Here is a 17,826-nt window from a genome sequence, read left to right as displayed (position 1 = left end):
AGATATTGTAAGTAGAAATTGTGCACCAATATTGAATTTTAATAGCATGAAATATTAATGTAATTGCCCTTTAATATAGACCACGTGAAGAATTCAACACCTCTTATTTTAATATGAATAAAGACTTGCTTCAGTGCCAAAATTAATAATTTTCCCTCTGTACACATCTGTAACTTCTAAGAAGATTTTAACCCACTTAAAACCTTTTACTGCAGCGAGCTAAATCAGTCACACAGTGTTTCTTGGTAGTTTTAAACAAATCTACTTTAAAACAAAGGTATACACCTCACACGCATGGTTATGGTTTCAAAAAAAGAAGACACCTGTACCATGTCAGATATAGAGTTGAAATGAGTTTTCTTCCCAATATGACACTTGATGTACATCACAGAAGACTGACATATAACAAAACAATTTGACATAGAGACACTGGATTAAAAAAATACAAAATAAAAATAAATAATAATAATTATGAAATAAAGAACAATGTTAATAACATTCCACCCATGAGGCCTCTAGAGGGTGATTTGTTCATTTGATGGAAGAAAGGGCTACCCCAACGTTTTTACATGTTTCACCATCATGTCGTTATTTTGTTACTTTGACAAAGTCATTTCTGAAGATTATTTATTTCATGCAGTCATTCATTTACGTATGTCCCTCATTTTAAGGTCAACCCTGTTACTTGAATGAACTCTCGTTTTATGTTGAAACTATTCCAAATTATATATTTTTTATATACATATATTGAACATCTAATAATCAAATCATAGTGTAAAAGCAGGTGTGTTGGTTCTTCTCTTTTTGGCAATTATCCTGTGTTTTGTGGTGTAAAACTGAGCGGGTAGACCAGAACACGTCAACCCTGTTACCAATAGATAAACAATTAAATGAAATTGTAAAGCTTGCATTCAACTGCCACTCCCTATTGCACACAGCAACCTTGCATTCATCCTGTCATAATGGGAATATGGCTATTTTAAGATTAAAATGTCAACCCTGTTACGGTCAACCCTGTTACTTTAATTGGCACTTCATAGGCACTTACTATAGTCATTTTCTTTAACCTCTAAATATGGAAAAAACTGTTGAACATGAGCTCTTTATAACAGAATGTGAGGTGAAATCAATGTTTTTCTTGACAAAGTTACATTTTTCAAAAGGTACAGAATTGTTGGAACGACCCAGCTACAGTCTGTGAATAGTATTATTCATGATGTTCATTGCTGAACATTTAAGAATATGATAAAGTCAATATAATAATTTCAACATAAAATGTACAGCACAGATGTAGGATCTTAATTTGGTCAGTTTTTGTTGCTGGGAATTCTTTTATTATTTAGACTTTAAAATGTGAGACTTGATTTGCCCTAACAAAAATGTATCAACAACAACAAACAACAAAAAAATCTGAAATTATAATCTACATGAGAAATTATATGTCCTGTTACTGCAGGATTGTTTTCTTGATGTATCAAACTGGCTCAAATTAACATCCTACATCTGTAGCTGTTCCTAAAATGCATTCATATTACTAATTTATACCCTGTGTCTTTTCCGTTCACACTGAACATTCCTCTGATGATTCCTGCAGTATGTCTGTCCCAAATGGTACCCTGTTTCCTATAAGCCCTGGTCAAAAGTACTGCACTATAGAGGGAATAGGGTACCATTTGGGACATAGTCTATGCTTCTCAGACTCAGTCGTTAATCCCATAAAGAGAACTGACAGGAAGAAAACAAAGAGGAGACCATCAAAGGGAGGTGAAGAGGGAACTCCATACTGTGGAGCCATACTGTCAGGTCTGCCAGCTAATTGGAGTTTGACAATCCTCAGACAACACAGGCCTAAGGGATGTACTGTACACAGGCTTGCAATTATTGAATTAAAAAAGGCAGAAAGTACACAACACGCTCCAACGGTAAACACTAAAAGGTAATTATTGGAGGTCCGCTTATGGACAACTTCACAAGCCATATGGATATTTGGCATGCTGGCACACTAGTATGGGGTAAACAATATAATCAAATACAATTTTATTTGTCACATGCACCGAATACAACAGGTGTAGTGAAACCTTACCGTGAAATGCTTACTTACAAGGCCTTAACCAACAATGCAGTTTTAAGAAAATAAAGTAACACAATTAAATAACAATAATGAAGCAATATACAGGGGGTACCGGTACCAAGTCAATGGGTACAGGTTAGGGTACAGGTTAGTTGAGGGTACAGGTTAGTTGAGACCCCTGTGCTGCATGGATTCATGCAGTATTATTGAGTCAATTCATGCATCAGTATGGAGTCGATTCATGCAGTATTTTTAGTTGATTCATTAGGTATTATAGAGGTGATTCATGCAGTATTACACAATCCATTCGTGAAACAGTATGGTGTCAATTCATGCAGTGATTCATGCAGTATTATGAAGTCATGTAGTGGTATAGATTCGATCCATGGATCCATGAGTAAAATAAGTAACATAAACGTATATGACTTGCTATGATATGTACTACTTATGACCTAATGCCCCGCATAGGCTACTCTATATAGAAAGACTGTAGTTTCTATGATCTTGTCCTTCAGAAATGCAGTATTGTTAAATGAGTTTGGTACCAACATAGAATAGTTAGAATTCAATAGCGATGCATTCTTGATGATTCAAGGTGAGCGAGCACAAGTAACTAGGTAACATACAGTATTATAAGTAAGGCTTGGTGGTTCTCTTTTCTAAAGTTCTTGTTGCACAAAATGAGCCTTTGACAGAGGAGCATTTTGATGACTTAAATCCCCTTGCACAAGCACAGAGGAATAGCCAGTAAAGTAGCAAAATCATTGGCAATTCTTGTCAGGTCTGTAGTGAGCATTGCTTAGTGCTGCAGAGGGGAGATAGGAAAATAGAGCCCAGAACGGATACAGAATAATTATGCGCTCTCTCTCTCTCTCTCTCTCTCTCTCTCTCTCTCTCTCTCTCTCTCTCTCTCGCATCATTACTGTAAGTACTGATAATAAGCAGGTTCATAATACGCAACAGTCACTCGCTTATATTAGAAAGGACGACATTCCAATGCACTTACATTTATTTTTCCATGGATTGTTTACTCATCCAAACATCATCCACCTCAACATACATCAAAAAAAGTTTGGGTTTTTCTTTATTTTGTACTATGTTCTACATTGTAGAATAATAGTGATGACATGAAAACTATGAAATAACACATGGAATCATGTAGTAACCAAAAAAGTTTTAAACATATCAAAATACATGTTATATTTGAGATTCTTCAAAGTAGCCACCCTTTGCCTTGATGACAACTTTGCACACGCTTGGCATTCTCTCAACCAGCATTATGAGGTCGTCACCTGGAATGCATTTAAATTAATAGGTGGGCCTTCTTAAAAGTTAAGGAGGCATGTATAAGTAAAAAAGGCACACAAAAGGCACATTTTATCATGTTTTTCATAAAAAAAGGTTTGTGATACAAATATAAAAACACCAGAACAATCTGAGATACCCAAAATATTTTCCACTCCCGCTGGAGTGCTGGAAAGCCCTTAGTCCTATAATCTATATTGAACAAAAATATAAACGCAACATGTAAAGTGTTAGTCCCATTTTTCATGAGCTGAAAAAAAAGATCCCAGAAATGTCCCATACACACAAAGTTAATTTCTTTCAAATGTTATGCTCAAAATTGCTTACCTGTTAGTGAGCATTTCTCATTTGTCAAGATAATCCATCCACATGACAGGTCTTTACACAGGTACACCTTGTGCCGGGGACAATAAAATGTCACTCTAAAATGTGCAGTTTTGTAACACAACACAATGCCACAGATGTCTTAAGTTTTAAGGGAGTGTACAATTGGCATGCTGACTGCAAGAATGTCCACAGGAGAATTGAATGTTGATTTTTCTACCGTAAGCCACCTCTAACATTGTTTTAGAGAATTTAGCAGTACGTCCAACCGGCCTCAAAACCTCAGAACACGTGTAACCACGCCAGCGCAGGACCTCCACATCCAGCTTCTTCCCTTGCGGGATGGTCTGAGACAAGCCACCCAGACAGCTGATGAAACTGTGGGTTTGCACAACCGTAGAATTCCTACACAAACTGTCAGAAACCGTCTCAGGGAAGCTCATCTGTGTGCTCGTCGTACTCACCAGGGTCTTCACCTGATTGCAGTTCGGCATTGTAACCGACTTCAGTGGGTAAATGATAATCTTCGATGGCCACTGACATACTGGAGAAGTGTTCTCTTCAAGTATTAATCCCGGTTTCAACTGTACCGTCGTGTGAGGGGTTTGCTGATGTCAGCGTTGCAAACAGGTGCCCATGGTGGCAGTGGGGTTATGGTATGGGCAGGCATAAGCTACAGGCAACAAACACAATTGCATTTTATCGATGGCAATTTGAATGCACAGAGATACGGTGACGAGATCCTGAGGCCCATTGTCGTGTCATTCATCCGCAGCTTTCACCTCATGTTTTAGCATGCACAGCCCCATGTCGCAAGGATCTGAACACAATTCCTGTGCGCTGAAAATGTCTCAGTTCGTCCATAGGCTGCATACTCACTAGACATGTCACCCATTGAGCATGTTTGGAATGCTCTGGACCAACCTGTACGACAGCGTGTTCCAGTTCCCAGCAAAATCCAGCAACTTCGCACATCCATTGAAGAGGAGTTGGACAACATTCCACAGTCCACAATCAACAGCCTGATCAACTCTATGCGAAGGAGAGGTCACGTTGCATGAGGCAAATGGTGGTCACACCAGATACTGACTGGTTTTCTGATCCACGCCCCTATTGTTTATTTTAAGGTATGTGACCAACAGATGCATATCTGTATTCCTAGTCATGTGATATCCATAGATTATGGCCTAATGAATGTATTTAAGTTGACTGATTTACTTATAGGAACTGTAACTCAGTAAAATCTTTGAAATTGTTGCATGTTGCGTTTATATTTTTGTTTAGTGTATATTCTTGGACATAAACTCATGTTGTTGTACTCGTGATTATACACATTCAGTAGTGTTATTTCAGATTCTTCATTTTTTCCTATGAACAGTAGAAACTGAATTTGGGAAGAAACTGTAGTGGGAACTGAAGACCGGCAGCATTTGATTACAGACACAAAGCATCACACACTACCACGAGGTTAAAGGGGTTTTGTTCACATGCATAGCTTGGATGGAACTGAATGTGATGTGGGCCACTGCACCCTTACAAAAAGAAACTCCAGACACAAAAGCCGTCTGATTACATTGCAAGTGTTCACACTTCAGAGCCATACTGAAGAAGTAGGCCTCCCTCCACGAGGGCTTGGCTTGTTAAATACTCTCACTCATGCTAGTGGCAGTCTGAAATGGCTCGCTGAAGATCAGGTGATAGTGAATAAACAACTCCAAGAGGCACATGCAGTGGAGTTTTCTGACAAATACACACCTGGGCAAATTTTTATAAAGTTTTGCGGAGTAGGAGTGCTGATTTAGGATCAGGGCATCCCTGTTCGTGTAATCATTAATAACTGATCTTAGATTAGCACTACCCTGAGACACTTTGTGAATTTGGGCCATTCGCAATGTAAAGTTCACCTAAAAGAGAAGCCATTTCAGCATCATGAACAGTTTAAATCTTTCCAGCATAATATTTTATATGATGTACATCTATGATGAGCCCTAAATGTCTGAGTTGTGTATTGAGACTGCCTACACCATGATAAGATACCAGATTGATCCAGTGTTTAGGTAAACCTGCTCCTAAAATGTACCAATATTGTTCTGGTACCATAAAAGCTGAAGAAACGAGTTCTCAACAAACCGAAACAATAACATAATTATTTATCTTCCTACATTTAAAGATTTTACACCGGCTGATAGACAAACTCAACTGAGAGGAACACTGATGTCTCTTCATTATGCAGACAATGCAGTCTAACCTACTAGCCTATCTATAGCTATATACAGTATTTAGCTGGTAGCCTATTTATATTACACATCGGAAGTCAGACTCCACACTGTCAGGTTTTTCCTACTAATTACTCATAGGCTTACCAGTGTTCACAGAAGTGGGGTCGCTCTCATGAGTGCCGCTGGGTCTTAGTTTTCTGGGAGAGAAGGAGCAGGAGAAAGAGGGCCGGCACTCTCACTAGAGGAACTGTCACTATTCTCGAGGGGAGTAAGAAGAAGAGGAGCAAGGCCACTGTCATTGCCAGTCCCGAGCAGTGAGGTCTCTGTCAGGAATGGGAGGTTGCTAGTGGTAGCTGCTACATAAGTAGGCCTACTAGCTTCTATCTGCGATGGTGTTTCGACTGTCGAGGACGAGGTGGTAGATCTGTAATTGGCACAAGCTTGATCAGATAAAGCATTTTTGCTGCATTTTCATGCACCACTTTGTCTTGCCTTTTGTTTGTCCATCTTTAACAATGAACCCACTCTCCGAACTTATTCACCTAATTTTTTTTAACTTGATAGCCAATTATGTGAGGAGGCTGAGGAGGTCTGCGGTTGGCGCAACTGAGAAATTGGCTAATTGGATGCATTAAACTATATTGTACCCATGTATATTGGACAAAACAAACAGTTTGCTTGCTACATATGGACATTTAAAAGGAGGGTTACTGTCAAAGTTATTTATACAAAATTGTATTACAATTTAGACAGTGTTGGTTGGTCCCCCCACCTTGTGGGGGCTGAGGGGGTTTCCGCTACGCCAGTGGAGAGGAGGCAGGTACTTTAGCTGTATGTGGGTTTAGTGAGAGGGGTGGTGGATGGGGGACTTGATTGGATGTGAAATAAATAAACCCTCCCACAGTGCACTGTAAATGCAATGAAATTATCTTCATGAGAAAGACCTGATGACTTGGTCCTGGGCCTTTAGGTGCCTGTCCATCGGCCCTGGCTTTTCACCACATTTTCATCACAGACACCAACTCCAGAGTGAAGCTGATGGAATTAGCTTCCCCAGTAAAGCCAGCATGTGGGCTTTGTTTTTTCAACAACTTTATTCATTGAGACCTCATGTCATTCTGACAGTTTAATTGTGAATGATTTTGGACACTGGGTGAGTCAAGAGCCAGCACATGTGATTGCTGTCATGCAAAGAAACTTGCCAGTGTACCAGCCAGAGTTCATCAGAGTCAGGAAGAAAGCCTGAATTCTGTGAAGTGAAATGTCATTGGCCTGACTTGATTGATTCATTATTTTTCTCTCCGTTACCCACTTCCCTCTTCTCTTCAACTTTGTCTTCTTGTTGTTCCCCTGTCTCCAACGCGTCAGGACGATGCTATCTGCCAAACTGGTAGTCATATCCTCCTACTCCACCCTGTACCGTGACACTTGTTTACTCCTGAGGATGAGGCAGGTGATGAAAGCCAGCTTCCTCTGAGAAAATTGGCTGTCGACAGTCACCTCGTTCCCCTCCCTCAGGATGATAACTGTAATGTCGTCTCTAACACTGCGACTAGCTGTCTCTGTGTTAGCACTAACACTGGTGGCTTGACACGTCACTCCTTTGATCTAAAGTGGGGGGTTATTGCTCTGAGAAATATTTCCACTTTTATGCATTCTTATCTGGTCCATGACTGGCTAACACAAGCCTCTGTCAGTTGAAGAGCTGTGTCATCATGACAGAGGAGGATGTCAGGCCCTTGGCGATGTGACGGACTGGGTCAGTTATTTTGTCTAGCTGTTATGTCTGCCTCATGACTTGATTTGGTTAAATTGTCTGTCGTATATGGAACATCTATTCCTCCTCTATGTGTCATGTTAAATCGCTATTTTGAGTGACGATTCTTAATTATTTTACTCATTTATAATCAACTTTGTTGTTTTTGAATTGTTGTGTGAATGGCTGGAATTAGTTGCCTGTTGCTAGGATATAGAAGCCCATTCCCTTCACCTATGATCATTGGCCTAACAAGCTAGTACTTACCTTAAGGGAGTTCTCATTTGGTGCACTCCTCTCTATTTATGTATACATTTTCTGAAACTATTGAAAGCCATGTCACGTACAACAGGAACAGTCCTTTGGACTGAGTGTACATTGACATAATCGATCACCTCAAGGCAGCATACCAAGAATGTCCCATAAAAATGGTGCACAAAACCCTTACCTTGCCAACATACTGGTTGTCATTCCCTGTGTACTCCTCCAGAAGAAAGAATTGATTCCACATCCATCCTCTTTTGGAGCGCTGGAGTATCCTTCCATCATCCTTCTCCTGCAATGTTCCCAAGAGATTCACAGTATTTCCAGGTGCCACAGGCAGGGCATTGGTTGGCTGCAGGATGGAGAGCATCAGTAGACCCAGGAAGTGATTGGTTATCATGGTATCCAATCACACGGGGAAATAGTTCTGTATGACTAATGAGTTATGGTAATGGCCTTCTGGTAGGATGCACGCTGGAATGAAATGTAACCAAATCAGGCATTGTAGTCTTCTTCCCTTTGATCCCTTATTGATCCCTGTGAAGAAGAAGAGCATGGATAAATTAGAGAGATAACACAAGCAGGATATTGACTTGAGGCAGTCATATTGGGTTTCAATATCCTCCCAATGGTCATATTGTCTGATTGTGTCTAATACAGATGTAGGATCTTAATTTGATCACCCGTTGCAGGAGGACTTTTCTGCAATGCATGAAATAAAACACGTGTAGTGCATTTGAGGTTTAAAACGGCTTCTGAAGTTTGTAATTTCCAATTTGAAATGACAGACTTCCAAACATGTACATGAATTATAATCCACATAATAATTCACATTCGTTGTTGCAGGATAATTTTCCTGCTCGAGCAAACTCATATTAAGATATTAAGATATTTGATCTGTATCAAGAGATAATTGGTTTCAAAGCTCTTTAGTGTTGCCAGTGTTGTACATTGCTACTGTTTAATCTTCCTAGAGAAAAATACAGGCAACATAAACATGTCGCCCCCCCACCCCTTGGGTCAATTGAGATTGCGTGTGACTAACACATTTTTGTTAATTACTATAGCTCTCGTCTTGGCCCAGTCAGTGTAATTTTGTAAATGCCAGATCTCTATACCAAGCCTCATCATTCACCCAAACTTCGTCAAAATCGGGCCAGTGCCATCTGAAATATCGCGTGTGACTAATGTACGAACGGATGGACAGATGGAGACAGATCCACAGTTCCCTGTCCAATTTCATCGTGGGGGACATTTATGAATTATATGGAATTAGAAACTTCCTTAAATGCGTTCAGTAATTATCTTTGGCGATATTCAATCCATTTTGCATATGTCCAGCGTTACGAAATTTAAGTTCAGCTAAAGACAATGCTCCCGCATTGGCAGAGACTGCTTTCAAGGTAAACGCTGCATGTGTTGGCCCAATCAGAAATTACCTTTAAAATGTCTATAGTGCAATCTGTAATGCTTCAGCGATACAGCTTGAATTGAGCTTTTAGTAAAGGAATTATAGTTCCAATCGGCAAGTCAAACAGGCATATATTTAACCTAAGATTAGCTCTGTTAAACTAGCTTAAACTGGCTGGTAGCCAAACTTGTAGCAGATTTGATCAATTTGATTGGTAATAGAGTAATGCAGTCCAGAATAATATTTACCCGCAAGGTGTGCAGGTCAAATGATTTGCCATAAACTGTCACACCGTGATCTGTGCCACCTGTCCTTGTGCTTGTCTCCACCCCCTCCACGTGTCGCCCATCTTCCCGACTTATCCTCTGGGTATTTATACCTGTGTTTTCTGTCTGTCTAGGCCAGTTCGTCTTGTTTGTTCAAGTCAACCAGCATTTTTCTCTGTTCCTGTTTTTCCACAGTCTCTCTTTTTCACAAAGTCTGCACTTGGGTCTTACCTTGATTCCTGATATAAACATAAGTACCAACGGTTGATAAATAATCCATAAACAATTGTAAAGGATGAATTTCATAAATACATATGTGAAAATATATCCATGAAAATATATAAAATCAAGAGTAATTTGTTTTTGGTTACAGTCAAGGATATGTTTTGTATTATTCTACAAAGGCCTACTGCAACACGTTGCCTAGCCTATTTTAATTTCCCTTACAGTAAAACATTAAAATGTAATACATTGATCAATTGTTTTTTTTAGATTTGATTAGTAATAGAGTAGTAGTAAGTAATACAGTTTAGTAACAGCTATTTTCTGTTTTCATCATTAGTTTAATTTTGCTAGCCAGTTGTGAAATGAAACAATAGGTATTGACAAAGTGAATTAAATTCCGCCAGGCTAGAATGGTAATTGAAGGAAGTTAGCTCGCTTCCCAGCTACTTAGCTAGCTAGCTAACTCAACCACAGTTTTCCTAGCCTGGTTCAAATTCAACTTAAGCTAGCCATCTTCCTGTGTATTGATATATGGTGACTGACCACTGACAAAGCTATATCTACTGGGCTTGCTGGCAGCCAAACCTTGGCTTCTAAAGGTAGCCATTGTATTATTGACTCCATGGCACGTGCTATGTAGACAGTGGGTTGTTTAGCAACAAAACCGATGAGTGCGCAACCGTGTAGCAAAGAGGCTGGGTTGGCTTAGAATCAAAGGATTGCTGACAACATGTAAACTATATTTCCTCTCCAAATCTTTATTGAAATAATAAATACATTTGCACAATGAGCACTTGTTGTCTTTCAAACACATTGTTAATTTTAGCCATATTGTATAAACATAGACGTGACAAGAGTCGAAAAACCTCAAAAAAAGACAGACATGGTGTCATAACAAGAGACAACGAGCCACCTACGAATCCCCACATGGCAGCTTCTTGTCATTGTTGTTAGCTGTCTGGCCACCCAGAATCATAAAAAACACAGACCTCTGCCACCCTCGAAGCGCACACATCGTCTTTGTGACGTTGTCAGCTAACCAGTCTATAGTACCTAGATGAAGCAGAATCCCCACCAGGGCCAGCCTTGATAGGTCATTTGCGGATGCATGCATCATTTATGGACTTTGGAAAGTTAATCCTAATAAATCTTGTCCTCCCTTTTATAAAAGAGCCCATTTAGTGTGACGCTGGTGGAAAGGCCATAGTACCAGCGTCATCCTGACAAGCATTCATTGTATAACTCACGAGGGGCCTTGAACATGCAAGGACCATATTTGATCATTTCTCTGCTTTTGTTCAACAATCAAAAAAAAAAATTTGAACGAACAAAGGACCTTGTTTGTAGCCAAATGAGTAAGGTTCCATTGATGAAACTGAAGCACTGCCACATGTAAATTAATTATTTTCCCATGAATGCAAATCAAATAATTCAGTTAATGAGATCTCAAAATAAAACATGATTCATTCCATCAGTCTTAAAGAGCACTGTGGAATGTAATTCATGTCATTAAGGCTAATGCCTATACTGAATCAAACCGTGACTCTCAAAGAGGCAGGTTATGGCTTATATCCAAATGTTAAAAGGTTAGGACAGTAACAGAGAGAGACAGTTGTGATTGGGGAAACTGGTATGGCCTCAGCTGTCATCCAAGGTCAAGCCTTCAAAATATAAAGTATAACTAAACCATTAAAGTTCATTTTCAGTCAGCAAGACCCCGGTCGAGCAGTTTCCCAGATGTTTAACCTTGTTAAAGTACAAGAACACGATCACTAATTTAATAAAAATGTGCACTACATGAGGACAAAGTAATCATTTTCACAAAACATACAGTACGCTTAACAACATGTACTGTATGAACCAAGAAAATGTGATATCAACTGTAGGTGTCGCTCTCCCTACCACCAGATAGAAGATACAGAATGAAGCCACGATGATTGGGGGAAGTCGTGGGGTGCCAGTAAGCCATAAGCTGATGATGATGTGCTGTTATCACTTCACTACGTGCCCAGGCTTTGCCATGAGTATGACAGGCGGCATGGCAGGCGCAGAACCCCGGAAATCAGGAAACATTGGCTGGCAATTAATTTGATCTGATTCCTGTGATTGCATTTTCTAATTATCATTCAAGGCTGTCCTTGAGTTTTAATAGCATTCTGGATATTAATCTTTGATGCACCATGTCTATTAAGCATTAGGCCAGTGTGTCTTTTTTTAAAATTCCTCCCCACCCTGAGCAGAGCGTACTGACTCGATTTCTTGACCAGATGCTATAACTCCTCTCACTGAATCATCTTGATTTGATGAGTCAATTAAATGCCTACAGTATATTAAAAAAGTTGTTTATGATTAGATTAGGTGGTAGGAAGCTTGAGAGGCTTGGCATGCAAACAGACAGAGATGCATGAAACAAACAATTCATTAAATATGCTCTTTAAAGTTAAGTCTTTGAGTAGAGCGTTTGGCAATTTATGGTTGTCCATTCTGGCAAAAGCTAGTGGAATAAACACTATTTCTATGAAGGCTTATATGGTTATCAACCATTTATCTGTCCTTTGAATATGACTTTTATGAACACACACCGTGTTGAATAAGTTGGGAGTGTTTAGACTCCTAACAGACATGGTCAGTGGAATTGCTCTCGCCCTTTATACTGTATGAGTATTCTGGGTGCATTTCTCCTGAGATTCAAAACCTATCTGCAACAGCAGCCTTAATATGAAATAAATAACCACCCTGAGACCAGCTAAGACCATTCCATTTAGCAATACACTGCCGATTGCTCCCTAAGCATCCCTTATAATGGAGTGTTTATATATATATATATATATATATATATATAGGCCACTGATGCCCACATACTCTTCTACAATAATCAAACTTCAGTCGCACACACAAATCTTGCTCTGCAATCAGAAAACTCTTACAGACCACCAGTGGTCCACGTCCCACAGTTTGAGAATGTCTTATTTATGTTACATTCTACCAAAATATGACCAAATACATCATGGGCTATATTTTTTGTTCATGTGATGTCCCTGTGGATAGACCTATCTTAGCAAGACGGAGCGATGGTTTGAATAAGTATTTGCTAAAAACAATTTGTGGTTCTTCTTTTAACAAAACTGTGCACTTGAGATTAAGGCAGTTGTGGTGCAATGAGGTCAAGGACTATAAATGCCTGTTTTGTGATTGACAGATTGAGTGGCTATAGCTACTGATTGCACACTGACAGACTACACAATTGACAGACCACCACAGAGCCTAAGTGCTACTACAGTAGGGGCGGTGATGCAGCTGTGAAAAAGCAGCAGACCTGAAAAAAGTGTCCACTTGGTGGAGCCCTAGACCTTTCCAACATCGCTAGCATCCTGGCTGCCTGCTGCAGTCTCTGGCAAGGCTTGACAACTCTTTACAGAACCTGCTGCAAATTTGAAATGCAATTTTGAAATGCTGTCTTCACTTTGTACCCTGAAAACTGGTCCAAAGGGAGGTCGAACTATACAATGTGTGAGGCCATGAACAGACAAAATCCTTTCTATTGCATAAATTGTCACTTAGAGTTAAGTGGTGTAATTTTGATGCACTAAAACTGAACGGAAAGCTTACAATTTCATTCACAATTTATTTTGCAGTCCATGTCAGCTCATTGATTATATGTTGTATTATGTGTTTTAGATGAGCCCCACTACACAAAATGTACTTTGTTGCCTGATCCAAGCATTTTATAACAATGACAACCCTTCTGATCCGCATGTGATTTTTTTCTCCAGATTTCCCTATATATATCCAACGTGTTCATTTAGAGTTCGGTCTGTCATGTTTCAATTTGAGCCTGTTGAAAGCATTGGTTGAGTATTTGGGAGAGAGATAGAGAACCATGCAGTGTCTGTGTGGGAGGGATACAGGGTTTTGCTATTATTCATTCGAACGCTGAAAGGCCATTACATGTCTGACAATAATAATTCATGAAAATGTTAGTGGTTAATTTGTGTTAAACAATAACGGCATTACCCAAATGATCCAGTACAAACTGCACCCTTATAAATCACATGTGTGACTATAAGGCGGTCTCTACCAAGCCCCATAGCACACAACAGCGGATAGGGAGAGGAAGAAAGACAAGGAGAGAGAGAAAGAGACAGAGGGATGCAGAGATGGAGAGAAAGATAGAGACAGAGACATGGGGATGGAGAGAGAGAGAGATTGACAGAGAGATTAGTTCTGTGCTGTAAGGTATATAGAACATAAACGTCCTAACATACTCATTGGCCCTCTTATTGCAGTGCTCAAAACCCCACAATGAACTCTTTCACCCTTCCATGAATCTGAGCTGATATAGGAGCAGTAGTGCAGTGCCTCACCATCAAACCTGCTTACACTTAATTACATGTAAGGTTTTGCCATTGCTACCACACACACACAAATCACTCTTGTAGCTGACATAAAAGTCTGAATATGAGTTAGCTTATTGGAAGCGTGTGAGGCCGGTCATGAAACATTTCATCAGAGTGATACACTGGAGGAATCTGTAAATCTGTCGTATGGGCTAGCACAATGCAAGTCCTATTTTGTTTAGGAAGTCTCTAAATTTACAGGTAACTGCCAAAAATAATAAAACTCGAGGAAATGAAGGATACATATAATTATAAGTATATTGAAGTAGGTGCTTTCACACGTGTGGTTCCAGAGTTAATTAAGTAATTAACATCCCATCGTGCTTAGGGTCATGTATAAAAATTCCCAGTAGCCCATTGTGTTGGCTACCATGGTTAGAAGAAGAGCTCTCAAGAGGCGTCTCAAAGGAGCATAGGGGTTTAAAGTGTGTGTGTATGTGCGCACACACACGTCAGTCAGTCACCAGATCTCAACCCAATTAAACACTTATGGGAGATTCTGGACAGTGTTTTCCATCAACAAATCACCAAATGATTATTGTGGTAGAATGGTGTCGCATACCTCCAATAGAGTTCCAGAAACTTCTAGAATCTATGCCAAAGCGAGAAGCATTGAAGCTGTTCTGGTGGCTTGTGGTGGCCCAACGCCCTATTAAGACACGTTGTGTTGGTGTTTCTTTTATTTTGGCAGTTACCTGTATGCAGCTACTGCCCTTCAACATCTGTAAATCCACTGTACGAGCACTGTGCCAGTCCTAGTTTGTTTTTATGAAAAGTCCCTGCATTCATGGAGTTACTGCCCTTCACATCTGTAAAATCTGTAGCATGAGCACTGTGTCCATCCTATTTTGTTTAAGAAAGTATCTGAATGCATTTACAGATGTAGAATCTTAAATTGATAGGAAATGTGAAACCTGTATTGTATTTGAGGTTTAAAAAGGCTTCTAAAGTAATTTCCACTTTGTAATTTCAGGCTTGATTTTCTGTTACAAAAAATGTATCAACCCATGTTTGAACCCCTGCAAAAATGTCCATTAATTATAAACCAAATAATAATTCACATTTCCTGTTGCTGCAGGATTATTTGCCTGCTGTAGCAAACTGGCTCAAATTAATATCCTACGTGTAGCTACTGCCCTTCATCTAGCACTTTTTATTTTGAAGTTTCCTAAGACTGCAGAGATGGAGATGAGAGATTTGATATAAAAAAATCCTGCAAAACAGAGAATAGAAAACAAAACAACAGAACCTTACCTTTGTTATTCACAGCTAGTAGTATTGTCCATCTGTGTTTCTGAGTGTCATGGTACTGTCTCCCCACTCCTCACGTAGCAGTGCTTAGCGGTGGCACTTATTCTATCTCCTCTCGGCTGCACTTACATCCAAGACTGAACAGTGCTGCAAGCGCTAGTATGTGTGTCAGTGTTTGTGTGAGCCTACTGCCTGCTTCCTCTGTCTCTCTCTATGCTCTTCTCCCTCTACCTCCCTCTCTTGCTCCACCTCCTGCCTCACATTTGATCTTCTTCCCCCACCCTCTTTCTTTCTAACCTCTCTCTTCCTGCCTCTCTCTCTTTTTCTATCTTTTCCCTCTCTCTTTCTCTCTGTCCATCTATCGCTCTCTCTCTCTCTCTGACTCTCTCCCTCCTTCACTCTCTTTCTCTCTCGCTGCACCACTTCTGGCTGTGGATGTCAGGGAGGCTGAAGCAAAGGGGACTCTGCTTCTGATTGGCTGCCATTCTCAAGTTTGCGATAAAGAAAGAGAGGGCAAGGGAGAGAAAAAAAAGAGAAAGAAATGAAAAGGAAGCAGAGGGGAAAAGGATAAGGGAGAAAAGAGAGTGCCCTTACTCACAGTGAGAAGCAGCAGTTGACTAAAGCAGCAGTGGAATTGAGGACGGGGGAGGTAAAGTTTATGCCTTTCGAGGGGGTCCACTATTGAATCACATATTCATACATGGCAAAACAGATAGACAAAACATTTATCAAAAGGAAGTTTGTTTTGAACTCTCTGTCCTATATCTTAGTGATATAAGAAATAAACTAAACTACCTTCAGATGAGGCTTGTGGGCATCCTAGAGCAAAACAACCGACACATACTTGGTCAAGTCTCACTTTTCAATGGAGGGTTCATATTACTGTATAGCCCAAACAGTTCAGACGCTACAGATTTTTGCAACATTCCACCGCAGATGCAGAAGGCCGTCATCGGCGGATGCGGTAGATTGAGACGCAGCCCATGCAACAAAAAAAAACATATCTCTCGCTTTAACAAACAGCTTTTGATGGGGATTTTTCATTATACTAATTAGATATGCTCAGGTGCGGACATCGAGCTTCACGCCGTTGATCTACATGCGTGAGTGGTATTTTTGGAGTAGCGGCCACTTTTTGGTAACATGACATCCTCGCCGGTCACACTCCCATTCACAAGGGGACAATATCAACGTTTTACATTTTTTATTTATTTGGTGAAAACAAGGTAGAGTCGCCTTCCCTTGCTACTAGTAATGAGCAGCTTGGCTAAAAACATAGCAAGTTAGCTAGCCTTTTTAGCTTCCCACATCTCCATGTGAAATAATCAGATTTATAATGAAAAAAATATGCTGTGGCAAATATTCTTATACTTTACCTGTGTAAACTAAAATATTATCGCAGTTTGATATGCTGCTGGTATATTTATTCCCATATCAGGTAAAAATAGAACGTCATCATGTTTTGGTCATGGAGTAAAAAAGCACATGGCTAGCTATCTGGCTATAATAGGTTCTACCATTTCACAATAGCCTGTAATCATTAGTTATTACTTCTAAATAAAATACATTTTGGGGTGGGTTCTTTTTATTTGGTTTACATTGATTCTTTTTTAAAATGGTCTACATTTTCAGGTTGTAAAAAACTATGTTGAATGTCGGAGCGTATTACAAGGCGCCGCCCCTTTTGTGACGAAAAACGACTTTGGAACACTCCAAATGTTGCGTCTGCGTAGAGCTTGTAGTAAGCTTAAGGAGGCTGTAGAGGGTAGGACTCCTGGAAGGCACAGAATGAACTCCATGTGACTGCAGGGAGAAAAGCAGCTCTGTAGAGAGGAGGCACACGAGTCTAAGCTAGGTTGTCCTGAACAGTCCAGCTACTCTGTGATGTTTGATGTCTCAAGCTATCAGCTCTATCTAATATCCTTTCAATGACAGTGGAATGAAGGAGAGAAAGGCCATAACTTGTAAATCACCCTCTCAGAGGAGGGAGGGGGTTCTCCAACTATCTCCATTGCTCTCTCGTCTGCCTGGGTGACTTGGCCAACCGGACTGCAGTGAAATTGAGCGCGTGCGCTCAGGCAGTTCGTCCAGGCAGGCAGCACTCCGTCATATCTTTTCATTATGTGCTTCATCTTGGATGCATATCAATATAGCTCTTCCACAATCCCCTGCCTTTTGAAAGAGATATAGCATTTTAATTGAGTTGAGGGAAATGGAGAGAGTTAATATATCACAGGGGTGTTTGATTCTGAGTACAGAGAAAAAGAGAATGAGAGAGAGAGAACGAGAGAAAATGAGAGTGAGAGAGAGAGAGCGTGATAAAGCATCAAATGCCAA

At 40.0% G+C, this 17,826-nt stretch overlaps 1 protein-coding gene across 1 annotated transcript in view; it reads right to left on the bottom strand.

Annotated features, from left to right (window-relative positions):
* The window catches only part of LOC120050433 (cadherin-10-like), a 34,341-nt gene extending 26,140 nt beyond the window's left edge, over positions 1 to 8,201 (bottom strand). Inside the window, exon 1 of the mRNA XM_038997022.1 lies at positions 8,124 to 8,201. Coding sequence (XP_038852950.1) covers positions 8,124 to 8,186 — 63 coding nt within the window. The 5' untranslated portion in view covers positions 8,187 to 8,201. The remainder of the gene's footprint in view (positions 1 to 8,123) is intronic.
* Between the last annotated feature and the right edge of the window lie 9,625 nt (positions 8,202 to 17,826).

Source organism: Salvelinus namaycush, chromosome 7 (assembly GCF_016432855.1).
Source record: "Salvelinus namaycush isolate Seneca chromosome 7, SaNama_1.0, whole genome shotgun sequence".
NCBI lineage: Eukaryota > Metazoa > Chordata > Actinopteri > Salmoniformes > Salmonidae > Salvelinus > Salvelinus namaycush.
Note: the sequence above shows the minus strand (reverse complement) of the source record. Positions and strands in the feature narration are given on the sequence as shown.